General features: G+C 44.0%; 1 protein-coding gene across 1 annotated transcript in view; it reads right to left on the reverse strand.

The window, feature by feature from the left end:
* Window positions 1-15,168, reverse strand: part of LOC105567607 (LIM domain-containing protein A-like) — a 60,826-nt gene extending 45,658 nt beyond the window's left edge. Inside the window, exon 1 of the mRNA XM_012022588.1 lies at window positions 13,200-15,168. Coding sequence (XP_011877978.1) covers window positions 13,200-14,334 — 1,135 coding nt within the window. The 5' untranslated portion in view covers window positions 14,335-15,168. The remainder of the gene's footprint in view (window positions 1-13,199) is intronic.
* Window positions 15,169-20,995: the final 5,827 nt, after the last annotated feature.

Raw genomic sequence — 20,995 nt, forward strand, 5'->3', positions numbered from 1 at the left:
ATTACATCGCACTGTTATTTGAAAGCAATTATTACTATCTAATTCTCTTTTCCTGAAGAAATAATTAAATCCCCTTTTTCCATCTGCAATTCTGCATACACAAGTACGCGGAAAGAGCGAATCAAAATGCCATCAGCTTTCTAGTATCGCGAAGATTTCAGTGATGAGGATATCAAGATATTCGAAGCTTACAGATGATATCTTCATAGATGTACTTTAGAATCAATTTATTTAACCTGTTTTCTTACAGTTAGGTTACACAAACTCGCGAGTAAATTGCGCCTATTCCCGAGATATCTGCGATATTGCTTCGCCCGTTTGTTGCGCAATTCACATCACTTTGACGGATGCAATCCCGAAACGCACAAATCGCGGGGCTTGGAGAGAACGTAATTTGATTCTCGTCCAGTCTGGAAGGAAAGGAAGCAGAGTCGAAAACGGCACGCAGCTCGGGCACTCTCGCCGAGAGGTCGAGTGTCTCGAAAGAGCTGCGCGCTTATTTCGAAAACGAAATGGTCACTTAGCGCAGCGGGGTGCTCGCCTCTGATCGCCACAATCAGTAAAAAAGTTCTGGCGACATCCGGAGTCAAGTAGCCAATGGGCGGAGGACTGGTGTTTTGTTTGTTCGGCAAACTGTCACAACAATTCGAGCCGACGGATCCACCCACCGGCCGTTGTCGTCTCGTTTTCACGAGAGCTGGAAACTCGAGTGCCCGCTGCGACTCGTGTCGCCATACTCGAACGTGATTAATGTACGAGTTTTGTCCGAAGAGAAGCTCTCCCGCCGGAAAAGCCGTCAATATTACCGAACGCAACCGATCTTCCCCAAAATTATATCTTATCACTACGCGCGCGCGCGTAAAATCCTTTTCTATTTTATAAAATTCATTCGCGCCAGGGGTTTAATAAATTTTATAAAGGATAAGTATCAGGAAAATGTATAGGAACAAAAAATTCGAACCTTTTCGAAACACTTGCGTTACAGTAGTCAGCTCTTAAACTTATTAAATTACTCTTTGATTTTCCTAGAATGCTGTATATACAGTCGCGTTCTCTCTCTCTCTCTCTCTCTCTCTCGCAAGATTTCTCTCTTTTTTTCTCCGTCTCGCAGCACGTATTAACAACGCAGAAACGAGCGGCACTGACCGGCGAGCTGTTTATGACGTATGCAGTAGTCGGCGCGCGGTCGACTTTGTAGCTTTTATGACGTACATAGATATTGCTCGCAATAAGCACCTACCTAAGTTGTGCAATAAACTCCGACAGGTAGTTAAAAACCCACTTTGGCGGGACTTGAAGTGCGAAACGTACTGAAAAGCAATGTCCTTGTTCGTGTCACTTACTCGTCCTTGCAACTACCGTGTGAAAATAAGGCAAATGTAATGACGTGCTCCTGCTCTGTCTGTTTTTTTAAATAAGAGAATCAATCTTAGTTTTTGTTGTTAGAGTAGAGCGAGACTATGTCGCTCAGTTAAAGAAAAATTCAAATAAAAGTATTTTCCAAACAAAAGGCCAAAAAGCTGCCTCCTTATCTTGAAAATCAAAAATCTCCTTCCTGTCCTTTTAGAAATTTTTTACCCAAATTTTTTTTTAACTGAACAAAATAGCCCGGTCCTACCCTATGTCATTCCAATTTTTATCATTCCATAAAAAGAATGAGTTTAAATTTAAAAACATCTGCAGAAGAGAAATAGGAATATTTTAAATCGATGCTATTGTCCGTCTCGCGAATAGAGAGTTGAAAATTTTTTTTTTCTGTTAATGGAAATTTAAAATCCTTTCTGTGATTGCGTCATTGACATCGCATCAACAGTACGAAAGAGATGTGAAGTATTTTAAGAATATTTGTTCGGCTATTTTTGCAAAAAGAAAAGATTTAAATACTCATTTCAAAAACTGTTATCGAAACTTGCTCGAAAGCAACCGAGCGTCGAAAATGCTTGAAAAATGAGCCGCTGGAATTCACTAAGGAACACATCGTCAAACTCACGATAATTAAATCCGATAAATGGTTTGCCTGTTTCTAAAATCAACGTTGTTTTTAACTCACGCGACGAAAACCGCGCAAAGTGGCAACTGTATTCACAGCTACCGACAAATCTCTGAAAAAGCGAGCCGGCCCACTGGTGAACTTAGCATCAGGATCGTAACGATCGAACCCCATAAATCGGTGCCTCGCCGCAGTTCGGGCCATCGTCGGGGCGAGTTACGAACCCGGGGAAGAGAGAGGGGGGGGGCAGGTAGAAATAAGAATGCCGCGTAAGTATAGAGAGCATAATAATCAGAAGTAAATTGCGAATACGTGAGGCTACCGTATTGTAGGGATCCCGTATCGGAGGTATCCGCGGCCGCGGGGTCTCCGTCGTTCCCGCCGCGAGGCCCCTCCTCTAGGGCCCGGCGGTGCTCGCCGTTCCCTCCGCAGGGCTTCCCTGTGGGCCCCCGCCCCGCCTCGCTCCTCCTCGTGCGTGTGTCCGTGTGCGAGAGATACATTGAGCGCGCGAGAGCCTGACCTACCGGTAATCTAATTTGAATCCCGGAGCCTCGGTCAGATAATGGAACACGTATCGAATAATATTACGAGCGATTCGATTCGATATCATTTGTAATTCCGGGGCCGGGAGACCGCAGCGCGCCGCGGGTCCACGGGGGCCAGCCGGGCCCGACTGGCGGGGTCTCGAACGCGTCATGCGAACAACTCATTTTATCGCGTAGTCCGGCGATAGCGGCGAATGCAGCGTAGGTGAAAGGGTATATCGGGCTTTGGAACTTTGGGACCTCGTTGGAGCGTGATCGGAACACGGAGATGAGATCCTGCGGCCGCACGCATTCCTGGTGGATATTTCACGAGGGGGAGGAGCGCCCGCGCGTTAAAAATAGAAGAAGCGGAAGTCTCGGTTATTGTTCGAACAGCAAAGCAAGAAAAAGTATATCATAAATAATGAGCTATTCGGCGAAAACGAGAAGTGCCACGCCTTCGCACGAAAGTAATCTATTATTCTTTTTCGTTTAAATTAATCGTTAGATAAAAAGATAAAGGTACAATATATAAAACAGTATATTTATATCCGGGCTTTAAAAATCATGGTATCTTAGACAGTCGTGTAGCTTACTTTTAAAGAAAATTAAGTAAAATTAAACAATTGAGCACGCATGTTTCACTACCTGTATTATGCTCAATAAAATTGAAGAAAACTTTCTTAATCGGCGGATATGTCGTAGTAAAAGGTGATTACATGGAAAAGTCTGTGCGTATACGTGCTACCAAAGTAAACGGAGCATTATCTTTTTTTTTTACCATTTGCGCATAGCTTTCCCAACTACCGGCACTCGGCCAATCAGCCACATCGAAATGTAGCAATCAGTATCGCGAGTTAATTTCCAAGAACCTCGATGATTTTGTACGGTTTTCTTGTTTCACGTGTTAACGGTCAGCTGGCGTCCGTAGCGCTTTCGAAGCGAGACGTTCCGTGGAAAAGAAAAACACGATTAGAACGATTTAGAAAATGAGGCAATTACGCATCCGCCGATGCATCACGTTCGTCTATTAATACACCTCGTTGGAGCAATGCGGCGATTAATGAGCGAGGTTGAGTAAATAGACATCAGATATTACAGTATCATTGGACTCATCTCCAATTCCCTGAAATATTCTCGGTAGCAAACGATCCTCGTATTATCTGCCATTTTTCCTCGTGCACCGCTCGCCTTCTACCTCACGGTCACGCGAGTGTGTGAGGCAGTCGGAGAGCACGGGAGAGGCACAAAAGGAGGAGCGACAGCACGGTAATCCGGCCGCGATATCTCAATGGGAATAAAAAGAGCCTCGTCCGCGTTAATTTGTCCGGGCCCACTCGCGTCTATCCCGTTGAGGAAATACTTGAACCGTTCGGCCGTTCGGCAAGAGAGAGAGAGAGAGAGAGAGAGAGAGAGAGAGAGAGAGAGAGAGAGAGAAAACTTGAGCTTTCCTCCATGAACGCGGACCATTCGAAACGTGGCCCCACGGGTCTTGCCGGTAATACTTACGGCAAGGGGGTAACCACTAGCTAAAATGTCCCACCAATTACACGATTTCACTTGATTTCATACGATTTCATCCGATTACAAATAATCTCATCTAATTGCAAATAATTTTCTTACGTATGCACGTTTAAAAATATGTAACGTTGTTAAACCTCAAAGAGCTGTTAGATTTCCTCAAAAGATATTTTTCTCATTTTACTAAGAAGTACTTGCCTGTAGAGATAATTTCAGTTAAGATTGTAGTATTCGGTCACGTGTTTCCTTGCTTCCCACCTTTCCCACTAGCCTAACCGTGGTCTTAACGAAAAGTAATTTTGTATTTGTATTTGCCGTTTGTTGTTCCAAATTTGCGCGCAAAGGTGTATCAACGTTTCAACTCGCTGTTGTTCTAACAGCAACTACTTCAGTCTTATTATGAATAGAATACGCGCTTATAGGTGAACTGTGATATATATTTGGATATTCACTAAACGAAGAAATTTTTTTTGGAAAATGAAAACAAGCTGAGAAAATGTTCAAATTTAATGTTTATTGCCTTAGTTAAGAAACTTGGAAATTAAGACAAAAGGATTACACGGAGATTTCGTAAGGATTTCATAGTGATTTCGGAGACACTGTCCCACGATTACATCAAGTGGATACCCCCTTGATCTATAAACTTTTCTATATACTACTTTATTTACCTAACAAGACATGGCGGAACTCTTGCCTCGCTTTTCAGCTCGAAGGTAGCAGCCTACACGGAGAGAATTTTCTTTTAAAAAAGTGAGAACAAGATCGGCTCCATTTTCTTCGCATTCGATTTTGGTCACAAAGTAGGTACCAAAGGTCTCGTCAAGATGCTCTCAGATATGTCAGTCTCAGAGTGTACCTATTTAACGCTCCAGAGATGGACGACAGGCACCAACCATTTGTTTGGGATGAAACGGAACCTTTGGAGCCCGATATCTCTGGAGCGTTAAATAGGCGCACTCTGAGACTGACATATCTGTAATCAGCTTGACGAGACCTTTGGTGCCTACTTTGTGACCAAAATCGGACGCGAAAAAAATGGGGCCATTTGCCTGTGAACACTTGTTCTCACTCTTTACCCTGAAAATCATGTAAGCGTGGGCCAACATGGCAACGTGGGTAACATTTTGAAGACCTTTCCCGAGTCGAAATTTTGGTACTATTTTGACACCTTCAAGGATAATTTACACCTACTTAGCTGATCTATACACCTACATAGACCAGCAATAACTTACTTTGATGACATTATATTTTTACTCCTCCCTTGAATCGTTAATTCTAAAAATTCACTTTAGCTCCTGCTTAAAAGGACCTACTTTAATGCTAAATTGGCAAAAGTAGAAATTTCCGACACTATCAGTTTTAAAGTAGGAGTAAACTTTGTACTTGCAGTTCGACCTCTTTTACTGCCTTAGGTCCCACTATATATTAGAATTAAAGGTTCAACATAGGGCCAAAATTTCTACTCGGGTTATGAGTTTTTTTTTAATTTTACCATACCTTCTACCAGTAAAATGTACGGTAAAATAAAAAAAAACTCATAAAATTCTTCGAAATGTCACGTTGTCCCACGATCACATGATTTTCAGGATAAATATTAAGAAAACACTCTCTCCGTGTAGCAGTGTATAGAAGTCTGGTAATACCTTTACGCTTATTGGCACAGATTACACGCCGCGATAGGGCACTGGGACGCTTTCGTAAATTGCGCAACTCTCGGCCGCGTCTTCTCAAAGAGACGTCCTCTTGAAGGACGCGGCAAAAAAGGAACGAGGCGGTAGTGAGAGGAGGGAGGGGGGGAGGAGGATAATAAGAAAAAACGGAGGAAGGACACGGGGCTCCTTCGCGGCAAGGGCGGAGCGGGGGCTACCTTTTGTTGAAATTTTTCGCATATTGCTCGCACACCGTCGGAAGTCGCGCGCCGCGTTTTCTGTATCACGCTATATGCAAATGAGACATATGCTCTCCCCGAGTGCCACGTAATAAATTACACGTGTATAGGTAGGCCTAAAATTACGTACCCCGGCCACGCATGCACCACGCACGCCGCCTCGGCTCGTTCGCGCGCGGAGGCACGTAACACGTGTCACGGAGGCGCGTACGTGTGCACGACGATATCTGCCCGTTCTACGGGATGATACGTACTTTTTATCGGGGACATCCTGGAACGAGAGCGCGCAATGGCAAAACTGTCCTTTCGTCGCGTCGTGGCGGTGTTTTAAAGAGATAACTCACCATTGATCTCGGCTCTCGTCTCCCGTGTGCAACGAAATCCGCGGTACGCCACCTCCGAGAAGGAGAGAAACCCCAGCGCACGTGATAACGCAAACATTCACGCGTTTCTTTGTTGCATTCGCGGCGTATCTGACCCGCGATTTTGTTGCACAATGTGAGATATTTATCGGGACTTTCCCCGCCGTTAAGAAACAAAACCCGTCTTTATAGGAAAAGAGACGCTCTTTATGAGCAGGGTTGGCTAGAAAAATCCAGGGGGTGGAAAAAAACCATGGTAAATTCCAATTTTTACCGTCCCGGACTTCATCCAATGGAATAAATTGGCTAAAATTATAAAAATAACTAATACTTAATTAAAGTATATTTATATAAATATTAGTCATTGTTTTAAATACCAAATCAAAGATATTAATCATTATTTAGAAAAGAAACCAATATGATAAGTTTTTATTTTCTATATTAATATTTAGTTTATGCGGGAAACAATACTTTTTTGCAGTGCTTTCCGAAAGTTTTCTACTTGTATTATCGTTTTTAATAGAGAAGACCAGTTTTTGCCGGTTTTTACCACTGGCATGGACCGTATCCCAAAAAATGTGGAATTTTGCCAACCCTGTTTATGAGCTTGGTATTGTGAAATAATTTCAACACTTTTCTTAGACAAAAATATACACAACGGTGGCCCCTTTTATCTCGCCTTTATCTTCGGCTTCCGAATTGCACATGCTTCGATTCCGACACGCTTGCCGACGTGCGAACCGCATTTATTTTGACAGTTAATGTAAACGTAACCCTTCGAGAGATTGGACCTTCTGTTGATAATCAGGGGTAGCATATCCCGCGTACACGTGTACAAACATGAAGCTGATCTTCGTCCTCTTTCTCCGTTACCGATACGTTCTCCTTAATCCAATTACCTGAGCGCCGAAAAGGAAAATCCGAACGAGGATCTAGCCGGAGCCAGAAATCTGGTTGCACGCCGGTCGTAAGGTGAAGATGTAACTCATCGCTGATGTCGGCACTTTTTTCGGCTCGGCGTCGGAAAGGCTCGTAAAACCCTTCGTTTCTTGTAACGCAGGGCCACTTTGTCGCAAAATCGGATTCGCCATAGTGTCTTAGGGATTAAGATCACTGGGCCGGAGACGAACTCCATAATAATCATCATAAAATTAGAAGTTTATGTAGTGAAAGTACAAGGTATGCAACAATATATGCGCATTCCTCCGCGTATCGACAAAATCAAACGGATAAATGGTACTCTCAAGGACCATTCTCGTGATCATCCATTGTCCGTCGTAGGTTCGACAGAGAAACCCTTGAGAAAATAACTTTTTTTCCCTCGGCGCCGACAGAAACAAACGCGAGCTCACGTATTTGTAGAGAATAGGGTCGCATATTTTTATAATAAGGTCGGGACGGACTTCTTGGTTCGGTAAATGTCTTCATTTTCTAAGGGTAGCGCGATAACTAAAAGTGTAAAAATTTATTACAGTCAGGTCCCCGCGTTGTTTGCCGCTTCTTCTCTCTGTTGAGTTGCTCTGTCATATTTGCGTAACGGGCGCTTCAACTTTAATTTTGCTTAAAATTATGGAGACGTAAATCGCGATTGAGAACTGAGCTGACGTGAAATAACAGACACGTTGCAAGTTGCAAATTTATTTATTTGCCCGCCGTTTGTTCTGCTAATACAGTGTATCATGAATATTTTCCTCCTTCTTGCATAACAAATATCAATTTATTGAGTAATTTTTCGATCCTATGCAAGTAACAAATTTCGAGAAACAAACTTAGCGCTCACCTGGAGATTATTTTCTCTTAGAATTTATCCTGAAAATCATGCAATCGTGGGACAATATGGCATTTCGAAGAACTTTATGAGAGTTTTTTGCAATTTTACCATACTTTTTACTAGTAATTATACTTAGTATACATTTTACTGAGAAAATGTATGGTAAAATTTCCAAAAACTCTCATAAACCTGCTCAACATGCCGCGTTGTCCCACGATTACGTTTTAAAAGAAAATTCTCTCCGTGCATGCTATCTGGATGTCAAATTGAATGTCGCACTGAAAAAAGTATTTTCGCTACCGTAGCTAATCATGAATTTGCTAAAAACATTTTGTTGCCATAGCTCTATATTTTTAAACCACAGTAAATGGTTTGCTGTCGCACCTAATACAATAGGCACGCTTGCAAAATATTTAGCTAACGCAACTGAATATTATCTGTCTATATTTTACAACTGAAATGTAGTTGACACATGCGGTGTTTAGCTACAGCAGTAACATTTTTCTTAACCGTGCGCTATCCTATTGAAACGCCGCGATATCTTCCGTCAAATACGACGGTATTCCGTGAGATAAGACACCCGATACTCGCACCCTCAGAAAGGATTTCTGTTACCGAGACAAAAAAATATTCTTGACGCATTTATATTTCTCACAATCTCATTTAGTCGATAAATAAGACAATATCAAAATAAAAGCAATAATTCTTGTAATGCGTTGCGAGCGAATTTAAACTATTGACTTTTAGATTTAATTCAATGCCTTTTATTTCTTGTTCCTTTTATACACTGAGGATGGTCTAAAGAAAGACCGCACGGAAAAAACAATATAGCTGCTGTAGCTAAAACTTAGCAAAATAGGAACAGCTAATATTTTAGTTGTGATAGCTCAATATTTTGCTACTGTGCCTATTGTATTAGGCGCGACAGCAAACGGTTTGCTGTCGTAGCAAAATATTGAGCTATCACAACTAAAAATATTACCTGTCCCTATTTTGCTAAGTTTTAGCTACAGCAGCTACATTGTTCTTTCCGTGCGAAACGTTTGTGGTTTGTTCATGTTGTAAATAAACTGAACTTTTATCATTGTGACACTAACACCTGGCCAAGGCTTTTAGCTCTTTTATTCATTGATTTTTTATTCGTCAAAGCCATGTTCTTTTATCAATAATTCTTATTCTTCTCTATCGAATTGAAAAAGAGTGACTTACTATATCGGAACAAGAGTAACTGATATAAATGTAAGTTTATGTATTCTTGCGTTTAGAATAAATTTTCCCTCCATCTTACAACGCACGAAATTTGCACCGCGATATTCGACAAAAGACGAGACATACTATCATTATATTACATTTATCTTGTTGAGTAGGAAATTATAATACTGATATTATCTAACTGTTATTTGGTGTTTACTGGAATGTTAAAAAATACAACTTTAACCTTTTTTCTTTATTTTATTGTATCGTCAATCGGGTCTGAAATTTCGCGTACTGACAGAATAAAATTTACAACTACAATATACTTAAATTTCAATTTTTTCTACTTTTGGTCGGTTTATGCAGGAGCCACCTTAAAATTAAAGTATTCCTTTCTCTATAATAAATATGATTGGCGCTATATCGATCCTATTTTTATGATATATTCAAGTGTAATAGCATTGGATCCGGAAATTTTTTCTGTGGGTGCGAGATCGAGTGGATGCCGATCGATAGTCGCGCGATCTTCGGCACACGACTGACCGATGGGCTTATCCATTAAGATGATCGCGTAATCGCGCACTTGTTCCTCCTCGCTCGCCATTAATCGTCGCGGCAACCTCGTGGCCACCCTCCTTTGAGAGCTAATATTTGCCGACATCGACGGCCGAGCACGCCTAATAATAATATCGTCCGGCCCTAAACGCGACGTGTCGCCGTTCGTCGCTAAGGTACGAGAAAAATCTCGTCATTTAATTGCAGCACATCTAGGGCGCGCGGCCCGTAACGACCGCCGCTAATATTAGTACCATTCGCGGAAACACGCTTCTGAAAAGCGATTAACGCGATACGCGGCACTCGCGTTAAGCGCAAAATGATTTCGCGTCGCCTCTCGGCGTGAATTCCCTTTTACCCGCGATCTTTACACTCGTACAGGTTTCCGTTTAATCCCGATGCAAAAGCTGCACGGAAAATCTCCGTTACATGATCCTCAACGTTACAGTAAACGTTACGTTCGCTCACCGGTGGTGACTACGTCAAGGCGGTGTTCAGAATTAACATTCTCACGATAATGAAATAAGCAAATAACGTTTCAAATGGATTGTAACATCTGTTGTTATTTTATTATTAATGAAACTCCGGCTGGAATGTCGACAGCAGGTTGTTAACGTTCCCGCGCGTAAATAATATTGTAAATTATGGGAGATTGATGTTCATATTTGCGCGAGTTTCCGCGCAAATTCTAATGGCTTCGCGGATTATCGAACGTATGACGTAGCGAAACGGCCCGCCGACTCGTTACTCGTTCGGCGAGAGCGGCGCGAAAAATATCGCGGGTAATTACAAAATATTTCCGGTCGTCGCTCGTACAGGCCATTATTATTATTATTGACGTTATGAAGGTGTGTCACGCGCCGCAATTCCCGAGCAGAACGGAAGAAACGGCTGTTCGCCGTGGTAATCCCTCACGTGTCGCTTCGGGACACATGAGGACACATCGCAGATGCGTGATCCACGAGCGAGGAATCAATAGAAAGGTAAAAGATCGTCATAACGTGCGTCGATTCAGGTCTTTAACCGTGATCTCGACCTGCACTTATCGCCCGGCGCGTTTCCGTCATGCGAAAACTCGACGGAGACAGCGGAAGAGACGTGTCCCTGTCTATCTGCCATTGTCGTCGCACGGACGAATAGCGCGTCTTTTGAAACGCGGGCAATCTTTCGCTATTTATATTTCCCGTCGTTGCTAATCGTTATCGGCGCGCCAAATTAACAATAGCTAATTAACGCGTCTCGTTGTTAGATGAACGAGCACCATTTGCCCGGTTGAACAACTAATTTAGAGAACGCGAGTTTTTTTTAAGGGCACTAAAATCCGAGGACTTCGGTTTGTTTAGAATCGGACAAATTTGTTTGAACCTATTTGACCCTACTAGACTTTTATTTAATTTCACAGAAATTATTTCTGTACCTTAACCAAAATTTCGTTTCTTTGAGACTGCACTGAGAAAAAAATTGTTGATGTTACTGAATATATATTTAGTTGACAGTATTTCTGTAATTCAAATGTCTTTCAATTAAACATGCATCATTTATTCAAACATATATTTTTTAATTAACAAATGTTTACGTGAATTAACAAATATTTGTTTGACAGCCCGTGACTGCAGCATATAGTTGAATCGAGAAATATTTTCTTGACTGAACAGTTCTTTTTTTCTCAGTGTGGAATTTCCAAGAGAATTCGCCTATTTCTTCAAATCTAGCAAACGTTTTAGTATTGAAAAATTTAGTAGATTCAAAGAAGTATGATTTCAACGTATCTCATTTGTTTAGCCTAACTAAATCTTTTTGCTGGGTGCAGTTGAAAGAGCAAATTCAATCTCGCAAGACCACAGTATATTGATACGTACAATACTGTGTCGGATATAGCATCGGAAATAATTTGTATCGCTGTATCACTGCCAATTATAACAATGTACACTTACACAATATTACATTGCATTTAATACCCGAGGTCGCGTTTTGTTCCGATGGTGCATTCATATGTTCTTCGCAGCCTGTTTTTTGCACCCTTACGTCTGAAACTGCGTTAATATTCATTGATTACGAGTCTATTGAAACGCTGGTATTGCAGTACCGAGTATTATTCGCGAGTGACCCGTCATTTACGACGCGGCGTAGAGGTCCGGAAAGGTTGCGGATCCCAAATGTTCGCGCGAGCTCGGATTAGCATTTGCTGACTCGTATTTTTGGCACCTGCCACCTAACACACCACGAAATTCGAAACGTTCCGTACGTCAGGCTGCGCAGAGCTGTAAGGAAGTGAAATAAAGCGCCGCCTTGGAGAGAATCGAATGCGGCGAGCGCTTCCTGAGGTGCATCAATCAAAATTGAGATCCGTATTTATCGCCGATATTCAAACTCACCGATCACGTGCGATTCTGTGTTACCAACATCCACCGCATATTCTCTCCCACTTCTCGGAATATAGACGCGACGTAACGATATTTTGACCGATCTTAACATTGCATGCTGGAATTCCAGAGCGCGTCGTCGAGCGATTTGCATTTCTATCGCACAATTGATTATGTTGCGACTAGATATTGGTGTTTTATCGCCGTAAACATTGAAATTACATGTCGCAATTAAATGCGAAGGCGAAAGGACAGGATTACTCGCTCGAAACTGTTTATCTTTGCTCGCTTCTTAGTTGGGTGACGTTGCCGTCGCTTGGCTTCAATCGCGAATGCATTGTGTCACGCAAAGTAAAACACTTGTACCGCGTAAGAACGCTGCAAATATGTAGAATGCTCAACGTGTTTAATGTACTATGTTAAAAACTATTTTACTGAGCGGGAATTACTAAATGGGAGTTCAACGCGATTGAGATAAATAAGCATCATTAAAGAACTAATTCTTCTCATTTATTTTAATCACACCTGGTGGGATAATCAATTTTCGAACAATTTCGCATTTATCATCGTTAATAAATCATTAGCCAATTACTTTTGCGAAGATACGAATGGGACACGAAGATGAGAATCACAGTATTCTTTATTTTCGCTTCTTTTTTTAAGGATTATTTATCCGCCACATTGCAATACAATTGTGCAATACGGGAAACAAGGAAAACTCCAATTGAAGCATTCGGCTAATAGTTGATTTTACAAACCTGCTTATTCAAAATTAAACAAGTCATAGATAAACATTTCGTTAGAAATTTCGTTAGAGGGCAAACAAAATTCGTTCCCAGGCAAAGATGTATTCACATCTGAAGAATCAGTTTGGCACGACAATTGTATTCATATCTCGAGAATCATAGTTTGGCACGACGAATTTTCCCGAAAACTATTTTGATAATTTATCAGGGACGTATTCCCAAGACACATTGCAAATTTGATGACAAGCAGAAGTCTGAGGAATGTGAAAGTCTGCGAGTGCTTACCCTGACTGTGCTCACCGGCGTCGAAAGTCTTGCTGGTCATTTGGAAGAGCGCGTCCAAGGGACTGCCCTGCCCCGTGGTCCTCTTGCCGTTTTGGCCAGCGTGGGAGCCGTGCTGCTGCGGCATTTTCCTCTTGAGCTGCTGCTGCTGCGGCTGCTGGAGCGCCGGGTGATGCAAGCCGGGATGAATGCCCGCGTGATGAAGCGCGGCATGATGATGGTGATGATGGGCGAGCGGGTCCGGGCTACCGGAATCCGACACGGAGCTCCTTCCGGACGACGAGGAGCTGCTGAGGGGCGGTTCGCTGATGGAGCCGGACATGGACGCGAGTGACATACCCATCAGCGAGAGATCCCGGGGCCCGGTCGCGTGACTCGGATGACTACTGTGGTGATGGTGGTGATGCAGATGGTGCTGATGATGATGATGATGATGATGCTGCTGCTGCAGGTGGTGACGGTGCTGATGGCTCAGGCCGGAATCCGTCGTATCCCAGGGACGGACGATCTTCGCCTTCGGCCGATGCGACAGGATGTCGAGGATGCTGAAAGACTTGACCCCGCGGTCGTTGGATTCCCGTTCCCTCTCGTCTTCCTCGTCCGAGTGCTGCATCTGCACCATCTTCAGGCGCTTGAGCGGCTTGAAGTAGTCGTCCGTGGTACCAGCAGCCGCCGCTCCGTTGCTACTGGTCCTGCTGTCCACCTCTTCCTCCTCCTCCTCGTCCTCCTCGTCGTCCCTGAGCGTCGTCACCGAATCGCCGCTCTCGCGAGTCCTGCTGCCGGTTCTTCCGTTCGACATCCTGTAATCCCCGTTGCGGGAATAATCCCTGTCCTCGTCCTCCGTCATCGAGTCTCGCGGATAGGTTCTTCTCGGGCTCAGACGGTCGGCGTAATCGTCCCTGGAGGAGGCCAGCTCGTCCTCCGTGTTGGGCGTCGCGACTACCAGCGGCAGCGGGCTGGGACAACCTACGGAGATCTCGTCCTCGTCGTCCTGGACGTCCCCTCGACTCGGCGAGCCTCTGCACGACGTCCGTCGGTGCGCCGACGAGCCGCTCACGCAGCCGGGCGTCGCGGCGCTGGAAGATACCGTTGTCGACGGTGACATCGTGTACGATTCCGTCATCTCCGTGGTGCACATGCCGCGCGGAATATGAGAGGGAGCTAAACTGAACAAGCTCGAGACACTCGCCCGGTGGCTCTTGGCAGCCAGTCGCGAGGCCACGGCAGCTCGGCCCTTCAAGCACCGCGCATTCTTTCGATAACGCACTTACGTCCTGAAACTGTTGACGAGGATCAACCGCACCAGTTTATCAAGTCCCGTTCACTGGCCCAACATGTTCGAGTCCTCGACAATCTTCGCGGGGAGTCGTCGACTCGAGCCACCGTCACGAAACCAGTCGCACTGATCGCTATCGACGACCTGTCAACGCACTCGCATGCTCCGTCATCGCGCCTGAACCGACACATGAGTCACATCATTGGGCTACCCGATCCGTCTCCCGTTGCTCGTCGGAGCATTGTTTTCACAAAGTAGCTCGGCAGTGAAGTATCAGCTCACGGACACGAGACGTCATTCGTCATTCCGTCGACTCCTGGCTCCTCCTTCACTCTAGCACTGCCGTCGTCGTCCGGTCGAAGCTGAACACTAAATCATGATACCGGGCCTTCATAGCGAGCGAGCTGCGCAGCGCTTCTTCGTTCCCGAATGTCCACCTGTTCGTGTCGAAGGTAGAAACTCGACCGGACCTCAGTTCTCCTCCGTTTGCTATCTTCACTGAACACCAGCACACAGAAAAAGAAAGAGAGAAAGAGAGAGAGACACGCGTCCTGATGCGGTGCGATGCTGAGAGGTGCCCGCTGCGAGCGAGATACGCGCGCGAAACGTCAATACGTCGGCGTTTAACGAGTTTCGGTGCTAAGGAGGCAGCTGGGTGCCTCCTCTCAGGCCAGTCGAAGCCGGTGACGCGAAATGGTACGGCGGACGGGGATCCCCCGGCGCCGGCGTTGGGCAGGCGCTTTCCTCACGACCGGCTCGGCGCACGCGTACAAGGACGGTGGAGCCGTTCGGGACCAGCCGCACGTTTCGAAGCCGCTACCACGGTACCGGGTACCACCTCCGTCGCGAGAACGCGCCCCTTTGACGGACCCGAGGGCCGGCCGAGATCAGATCCCGCCTACGGTAACCCGACGTAGCCGGTATAGCAAAATGACGCCGCCGCCGCCGCCGCCGTCGTCGTCGTCGCTACGGGATGGAATTTTTACGAGACGTACTTAACATCCCGCAGCGTCGCGGCGGGCGCGACCGTCCTTCCTTCCTTTCGCCCCTTCCGCTCCCTCCTCTCTCCCTCTTTATTCTACCCCGAAGTAGCTGCTATACTCGCCCTCCTCCGGCTCGTCCCTCTCTTTCTCTCTCTCTCTCTCGCTCTCTCGTTTCGAAACACCGCGCGTTCTCTCGCTCGAGAATGACGTGGGACTGACCCTCCACGACGCGGAGGGCGACTAACGAGGGCCCACCGTGATTTCGTCCCACCCGGAGCGTGGATTTCGGTCTCCGCCGCGAGCGGGTCTTGGGAACGGATTATCAGGCGGGATGTTAACGGCCGCGTCTCGATCACGCGGGGACGACGGGCGACTCCGAAGCGGGCGGCGCGCAAATACGCCCGATAGCGCGCGATGCACTCCGCGCGAGGAACCGACGTGGACTCGTCCTCTGTGGTATTATGCATTATACATTGTGCGTAACATCTCTATAATTTGCGTTTGTCAGTTACTTCCTCTATTATTATCCGCGTCTTTCTACTTTGCCGTGTTATCGCGCGGTCATTTGAGCATAAAATACAAGTACGCGCCGCGATACAAATAACGATAAAGTTACTTTTGGATTTCTTTCTGAATATATTTGCGGGGCAGGGAGCTCAGTCGACTCGGCAATGTCGACGTGTAAATTATACCTGCCAGTCGCAACGTAACAAAATTATCGCCTTGCACACGAGATGTAGTTTACAAACGCGAATTATTTATATTGTACAAGAAAATGTATATTCCATAATTCAATTTTAAAAATCAGAGTGTCATCTTTTTCACACTTCGCTTTTCACATGCAAAAACGAAAGAGAAACTCACACTCTTTCTCTCTTTCTCGTGCGATGCAACGGATTCTCGATAGACAGAAACGTTAATAAACGCAAGTATCTCCAGAGAATCAGAGATAGCTGAATTGTCAAAGGAAGACAATGATGGCTGTCGCAGATAATGTCGCGGACGATTGCTGGCCCATTACAACGTTAAGGGAATATCTATTACATTCAGATTGTTATCTACAGTCCGATTTGAGAATCGATTTAGCTATGTAATTGCGGCAATCTCGTCGTCAGCTGGTATCGCTCGATGTCTTCTGTTATAAATGTTACTAAGTAACAAAGATTTAAAACTATTACGCCCGAAAGGCTACTGAAAATCTTACGCTATATATTCTTCTTTAATTAATTGTCTTAATCATTTCTTTCTATTACTTCGTCGCGAGATGTTAAATGAATAACATGACCGTCTACGAAATCCACGTAGAGATAGGAATGCTGGAACTTTAGGTGTCTTGCACATGGAATTATGATAAATAATTTTAGCTTCATCTTTATTTAGCAATATTTCATAAAATTTTTGCAAGCTGAGGCAATTAATTTCAGTAATTAATAATATTGATGAAATACAAATATATTGTCGCGCTTCTTTCATTAACAGAATTAACGTTAGAGCTTATGCGAGTATTGAAATTTGCGGGCAAGTTACAGAAATTCTAGTCAATCCAGACTGCGGCTTATTGTCGCCGGGATCTTTTGTACGGGTTGACGAATAAAGAAAAAGCGAGCGTATACGTTTCCATTGAACAGACTCCATTTAAAGAGAACAGAATCGAAGACTGTTGAATGGCTGACTGAACTATGGCGCATGTCATTTTTGTCCTTCCACATGTTCGTGGTTTTTAGCCGATATATAGAATCGCTCCGCGCTGGGCGCATCCGACGGATCGTTATACGCGTACGTTGTGTCGTCTCTCGAATACATTTTCGAGTTCATCTACTTCCACTGACGATAAAGATAAAAAAAAACAAAATAAGCAATTTTACGAAAACTATATAGGTCGTTATTAAACATTGTAGGAACTCTTGAGCGTTATTATATTAATATTTGATAATACAAATTTGATTCCGCTCTATTAGTAGGGTAACATTAAGGAAACTTTCACTTATTAATTGCGGATGAAAGTTAATTGGCATAATTATATAAAAGAAACGTAGCAAGAGCCGCATGAAAATTTATCTTACATTACATACCTCACAGATATATGCGCGCGGTGCGTCTCTGTCATTTCTATACGTCGTAAATCGATATTACCTGCCGATTTGTGATGCAAATGTGAATTTATATAATACCGAGAAACAATTTGCTTTCACCGAGCGACGAGTCGCTTTCGTGCCTTCGAAATTTCACAGAAGCGGATTTCGCGAGCCTGTAATGTGAACACCGATAATTGTAATAAATCGCGCCAACCAATTTACCGCGCTTAGCAGTACACGACGATACTAAATTGTGCGCGACTGCATGCAACGTGTAATCCAATCCTACCGACATCCTGCCTATCTAGATTGCCGTGGATTAATAGTCGTTATTTCGCATAAGTAGCATAACTGAAAAATACATGCCGCGTAAACGCGACGTGTACGAGGAACAATCACAACAATCACAGGAACAAAGACTCGTGTCAGTACTTGGAGGCAATCACGTCCCGCGGGATAGATGTGACTGTCGTAACAGTGTTTGTGATATTGATAAATTAATACTGGAGGAGACCCGAGAGTACATTCCTCTCTGTCGACAGCTCTCTACGATTGAGAGGGTGTATCAAAGAGCAAAACGGATAAGTAATGTTCTTTATACACGGAGAGAATTTTATCTTAAAATTTACCCTGAAAATGTCGTAGCTAAAAGCTGCACGTGGCAACTAAATTTCAATTGTAATATATGGATAGCTAATATTCAGTTGCGATAGCTAAATATTTTTAGCCAACCGTGATTAGCTACGGTAGCGAAAATGTTTTTCAGTGCGTGGGACAACGCGGTATTTTGGAGAACTTTATGAGAATTTTCTTAAATTTCACCATACATTTTATACAGTAAAACATATATTAAGTATAATTACTAGTAAAATGTGCGGTAAAATTAAAAAAAACTCATAAAATTCCTCGAAATGTCGCGTTGTTCCACGATAACGTGATTTTCAGGATAAATTTTAAGAGAAAATTTTCCCCGTGTACTTAAATTTTATGCCTTGTCTTTATTTACGTTGTATTTTAACAGTTATGAATTTTCTGTTGTATTGAGTCCTACCAACGAGTAGACATGTGAGTTCCACCAATATGAATAGACATGTAATTCCGCTGTCACTCTGTGGGCTATTCGTAATAGACACATGACACGAGACAAAATATTCTTTCGTCAATTTGGAGTTATTTTCCTATCGAATACTTGATTAGACGTTTTCACTCATAACCGCTTAATTTTTAGGCGTGATGATTATGCTCGAGACTATAACCCGTTTAAAGCACAATTCACTCGGAGATGTATGAAGAATGAGACTTTATTCTTCGGAAACAGGCATAATAATATTGGTTGTCAATCACTCGTAACACGGGAAACAATTGGCTCTCTCCCGTCTCTCGCTACGAAAGATGAACTCCAAACGGATCAGAGAGAACACGCTCGTCCAAAGTGCCTATTTGTTTCGGGGACACCCTGTATTTAATTCTAATACACGACATCACGCGATACCGCTCCGGCAATTAAAGAATCGTAGAGAAACATTTATTGAATCAATCAAACCGGCGCGAAGCCCGGCGGCGGCCGCGTATACCTGCCGATTGCGAGGCTCGCGGGGACCTCTCTCTCATTCACCGAAATCAGTAAAATCTTTTTAGAGTCCCCTTAAGTTCAATTTAGCGGGCAGGAGCGGTGCCGACCGCTCTTCCCGGCCAGTTCGACCAACCGGACCGTCCGTCTGTCCGCGGCCCTTTTTCTTCCTCTTCTTCTGCGTCTCTGCTTCTTCTTCTCGGCCTTCCACGTCGGCTTTTCTATCCCGATACAAAGAGGCGCGAGCGAGCCTAATTATTATGATAGCTCGCCACCGGATTCTGTCGGTCCCTTTGATCTGCCGCCGTTTAGCATGATCCCCCGATATTTAGGTAGGCTCTGTTGTCCAGGCGGTCTTGGAGGGGGCACCCTCGTGCAGCAAAAGAGGAGAGAGACGATGCGTGCGTGTATGTATGCGTGCGGTGGACCGAGGATGAGGGGACAGACGGGGAAGAGGAGAGGCAGGATTTAGGGAAGAAATCATTGGCGGGACTGGGACGCGATAAACTATCCATCAATGAGCATTTTTTTCCCGAAAACTTTACGCCTGTATGTCCCCGTCTCCTCCCTCCCTGTCTCCTCCGCCCTCGTTTCTTTTCCCTCCGACCCGCTTGATTGCTTCCAGCGGCCACCAGTTTCGTCGTTCCCGGGGCCACACGCGAACGCGGATTACATTAAGACATTTTTTTACAAAGTAAGAAAGCCCGGGACTTTAATTGATAATTCCTTCTTTTTCACGCGCCGCGTCCGCTGCTATGCGCCCCGTGCGCGGTAAAAAATGACCCGCCTTTTATGCGTGTAACGAGACGATCGTTTGATACTTTTGTTAAAATTGATTTGCGGAACAGCGGTCGCCTTCTTTCTCTCTTCTCGCGAAGACGTTGCGCGCGTTCGTTTTATCTACAGCGCGCGTGTCTAATGCTAGCATAAATATGATAACGCGATGATATTGTTGCAACATTTCTGATGTGTCGTATACGCGGCTGAGATTTCACACAGTTTCGTGTGGTCGCGAGAAATCGCCCGTTGTCCTCGCCTCCGCCACACGGTTGTTTGCAGCCTTAAAACACCAGAGAATAGCATAATGATACATTGTATTAACTTGCGGAGTTAATCGCATGCGATGTTATTGGCTATCATGCTCAGTTTATGAGCCCTTTGTGAAATGACTTTCTCCCGTGAACACGTGACATTTGTCAGAATGTCAAAAGGCCATGCGTTATTGAAATCGGGACGCGAATCTGCCCGCTTTCAGAAACCAACCCGCTGTCAGATATCGCGTGCTCTCGATGTATCCGTTTAGCAAATGTCGAATAAATCGACAAGAATCTATATCACAGATATATGCACTGTAGAAAAAATCTAGTTGCATTAATTATAATAGAAATCTGGTAGATTCAGTCGTCCGTTAGAAAATGGATGAGTCAGAATTCCTTTAGGATTTACTAGATATGTAGTGAAGGCTATCAAATGTTTTGGTTATCACAAATACATACACTGAAGAAAAAAATCTAGTTACATTAATTAGAAATCTGGTAGATTCAGTCGTCTGTTAGAAAATAGACGAGTCAGAATTCCTTTAGGATTTACTAGACGTGTAGTGAATCTATCAAACGTTCTGGTTATCACAGATATACACACAGAAGAAAAAAATCTAGTTGCATCAATTAGAAATCTGGTAGATTCAGTCGTCTGTTAGAAAATGGACGAATCAGAATTCCTTTAAGATTTACTAGATATGTAGTGAAGGCTATCAAACGTTTTGGTTATCACAGATACATACACTGAAGAAAAACATCTAGTTACATTAATTAGAAATCTGGTAGATTCAGTCGTCTGTTAGAAAATAGACGAATCAGAATTCCTTTAGGATTTACCAGACGTGTAGTAAATCT

Source organism: Vollenhovia emeryi, unplaced genomic scaffold (assembly GCF_000949405.1).
Source record: "Vollenhovia emeryi isolate VEMERY1.0 unplaced genomic scaffold, V.emery_V1.0 DF939136.1, whole genome shotgun sequence".
Classification (NCBI taxonomy): domain Eukaryota; kingdom Metazoa; phylum Arthropoda; class Insecta; order Hymenoptera; family Formicidae; genus Vollenhovia; species Vollenhovia emeryi.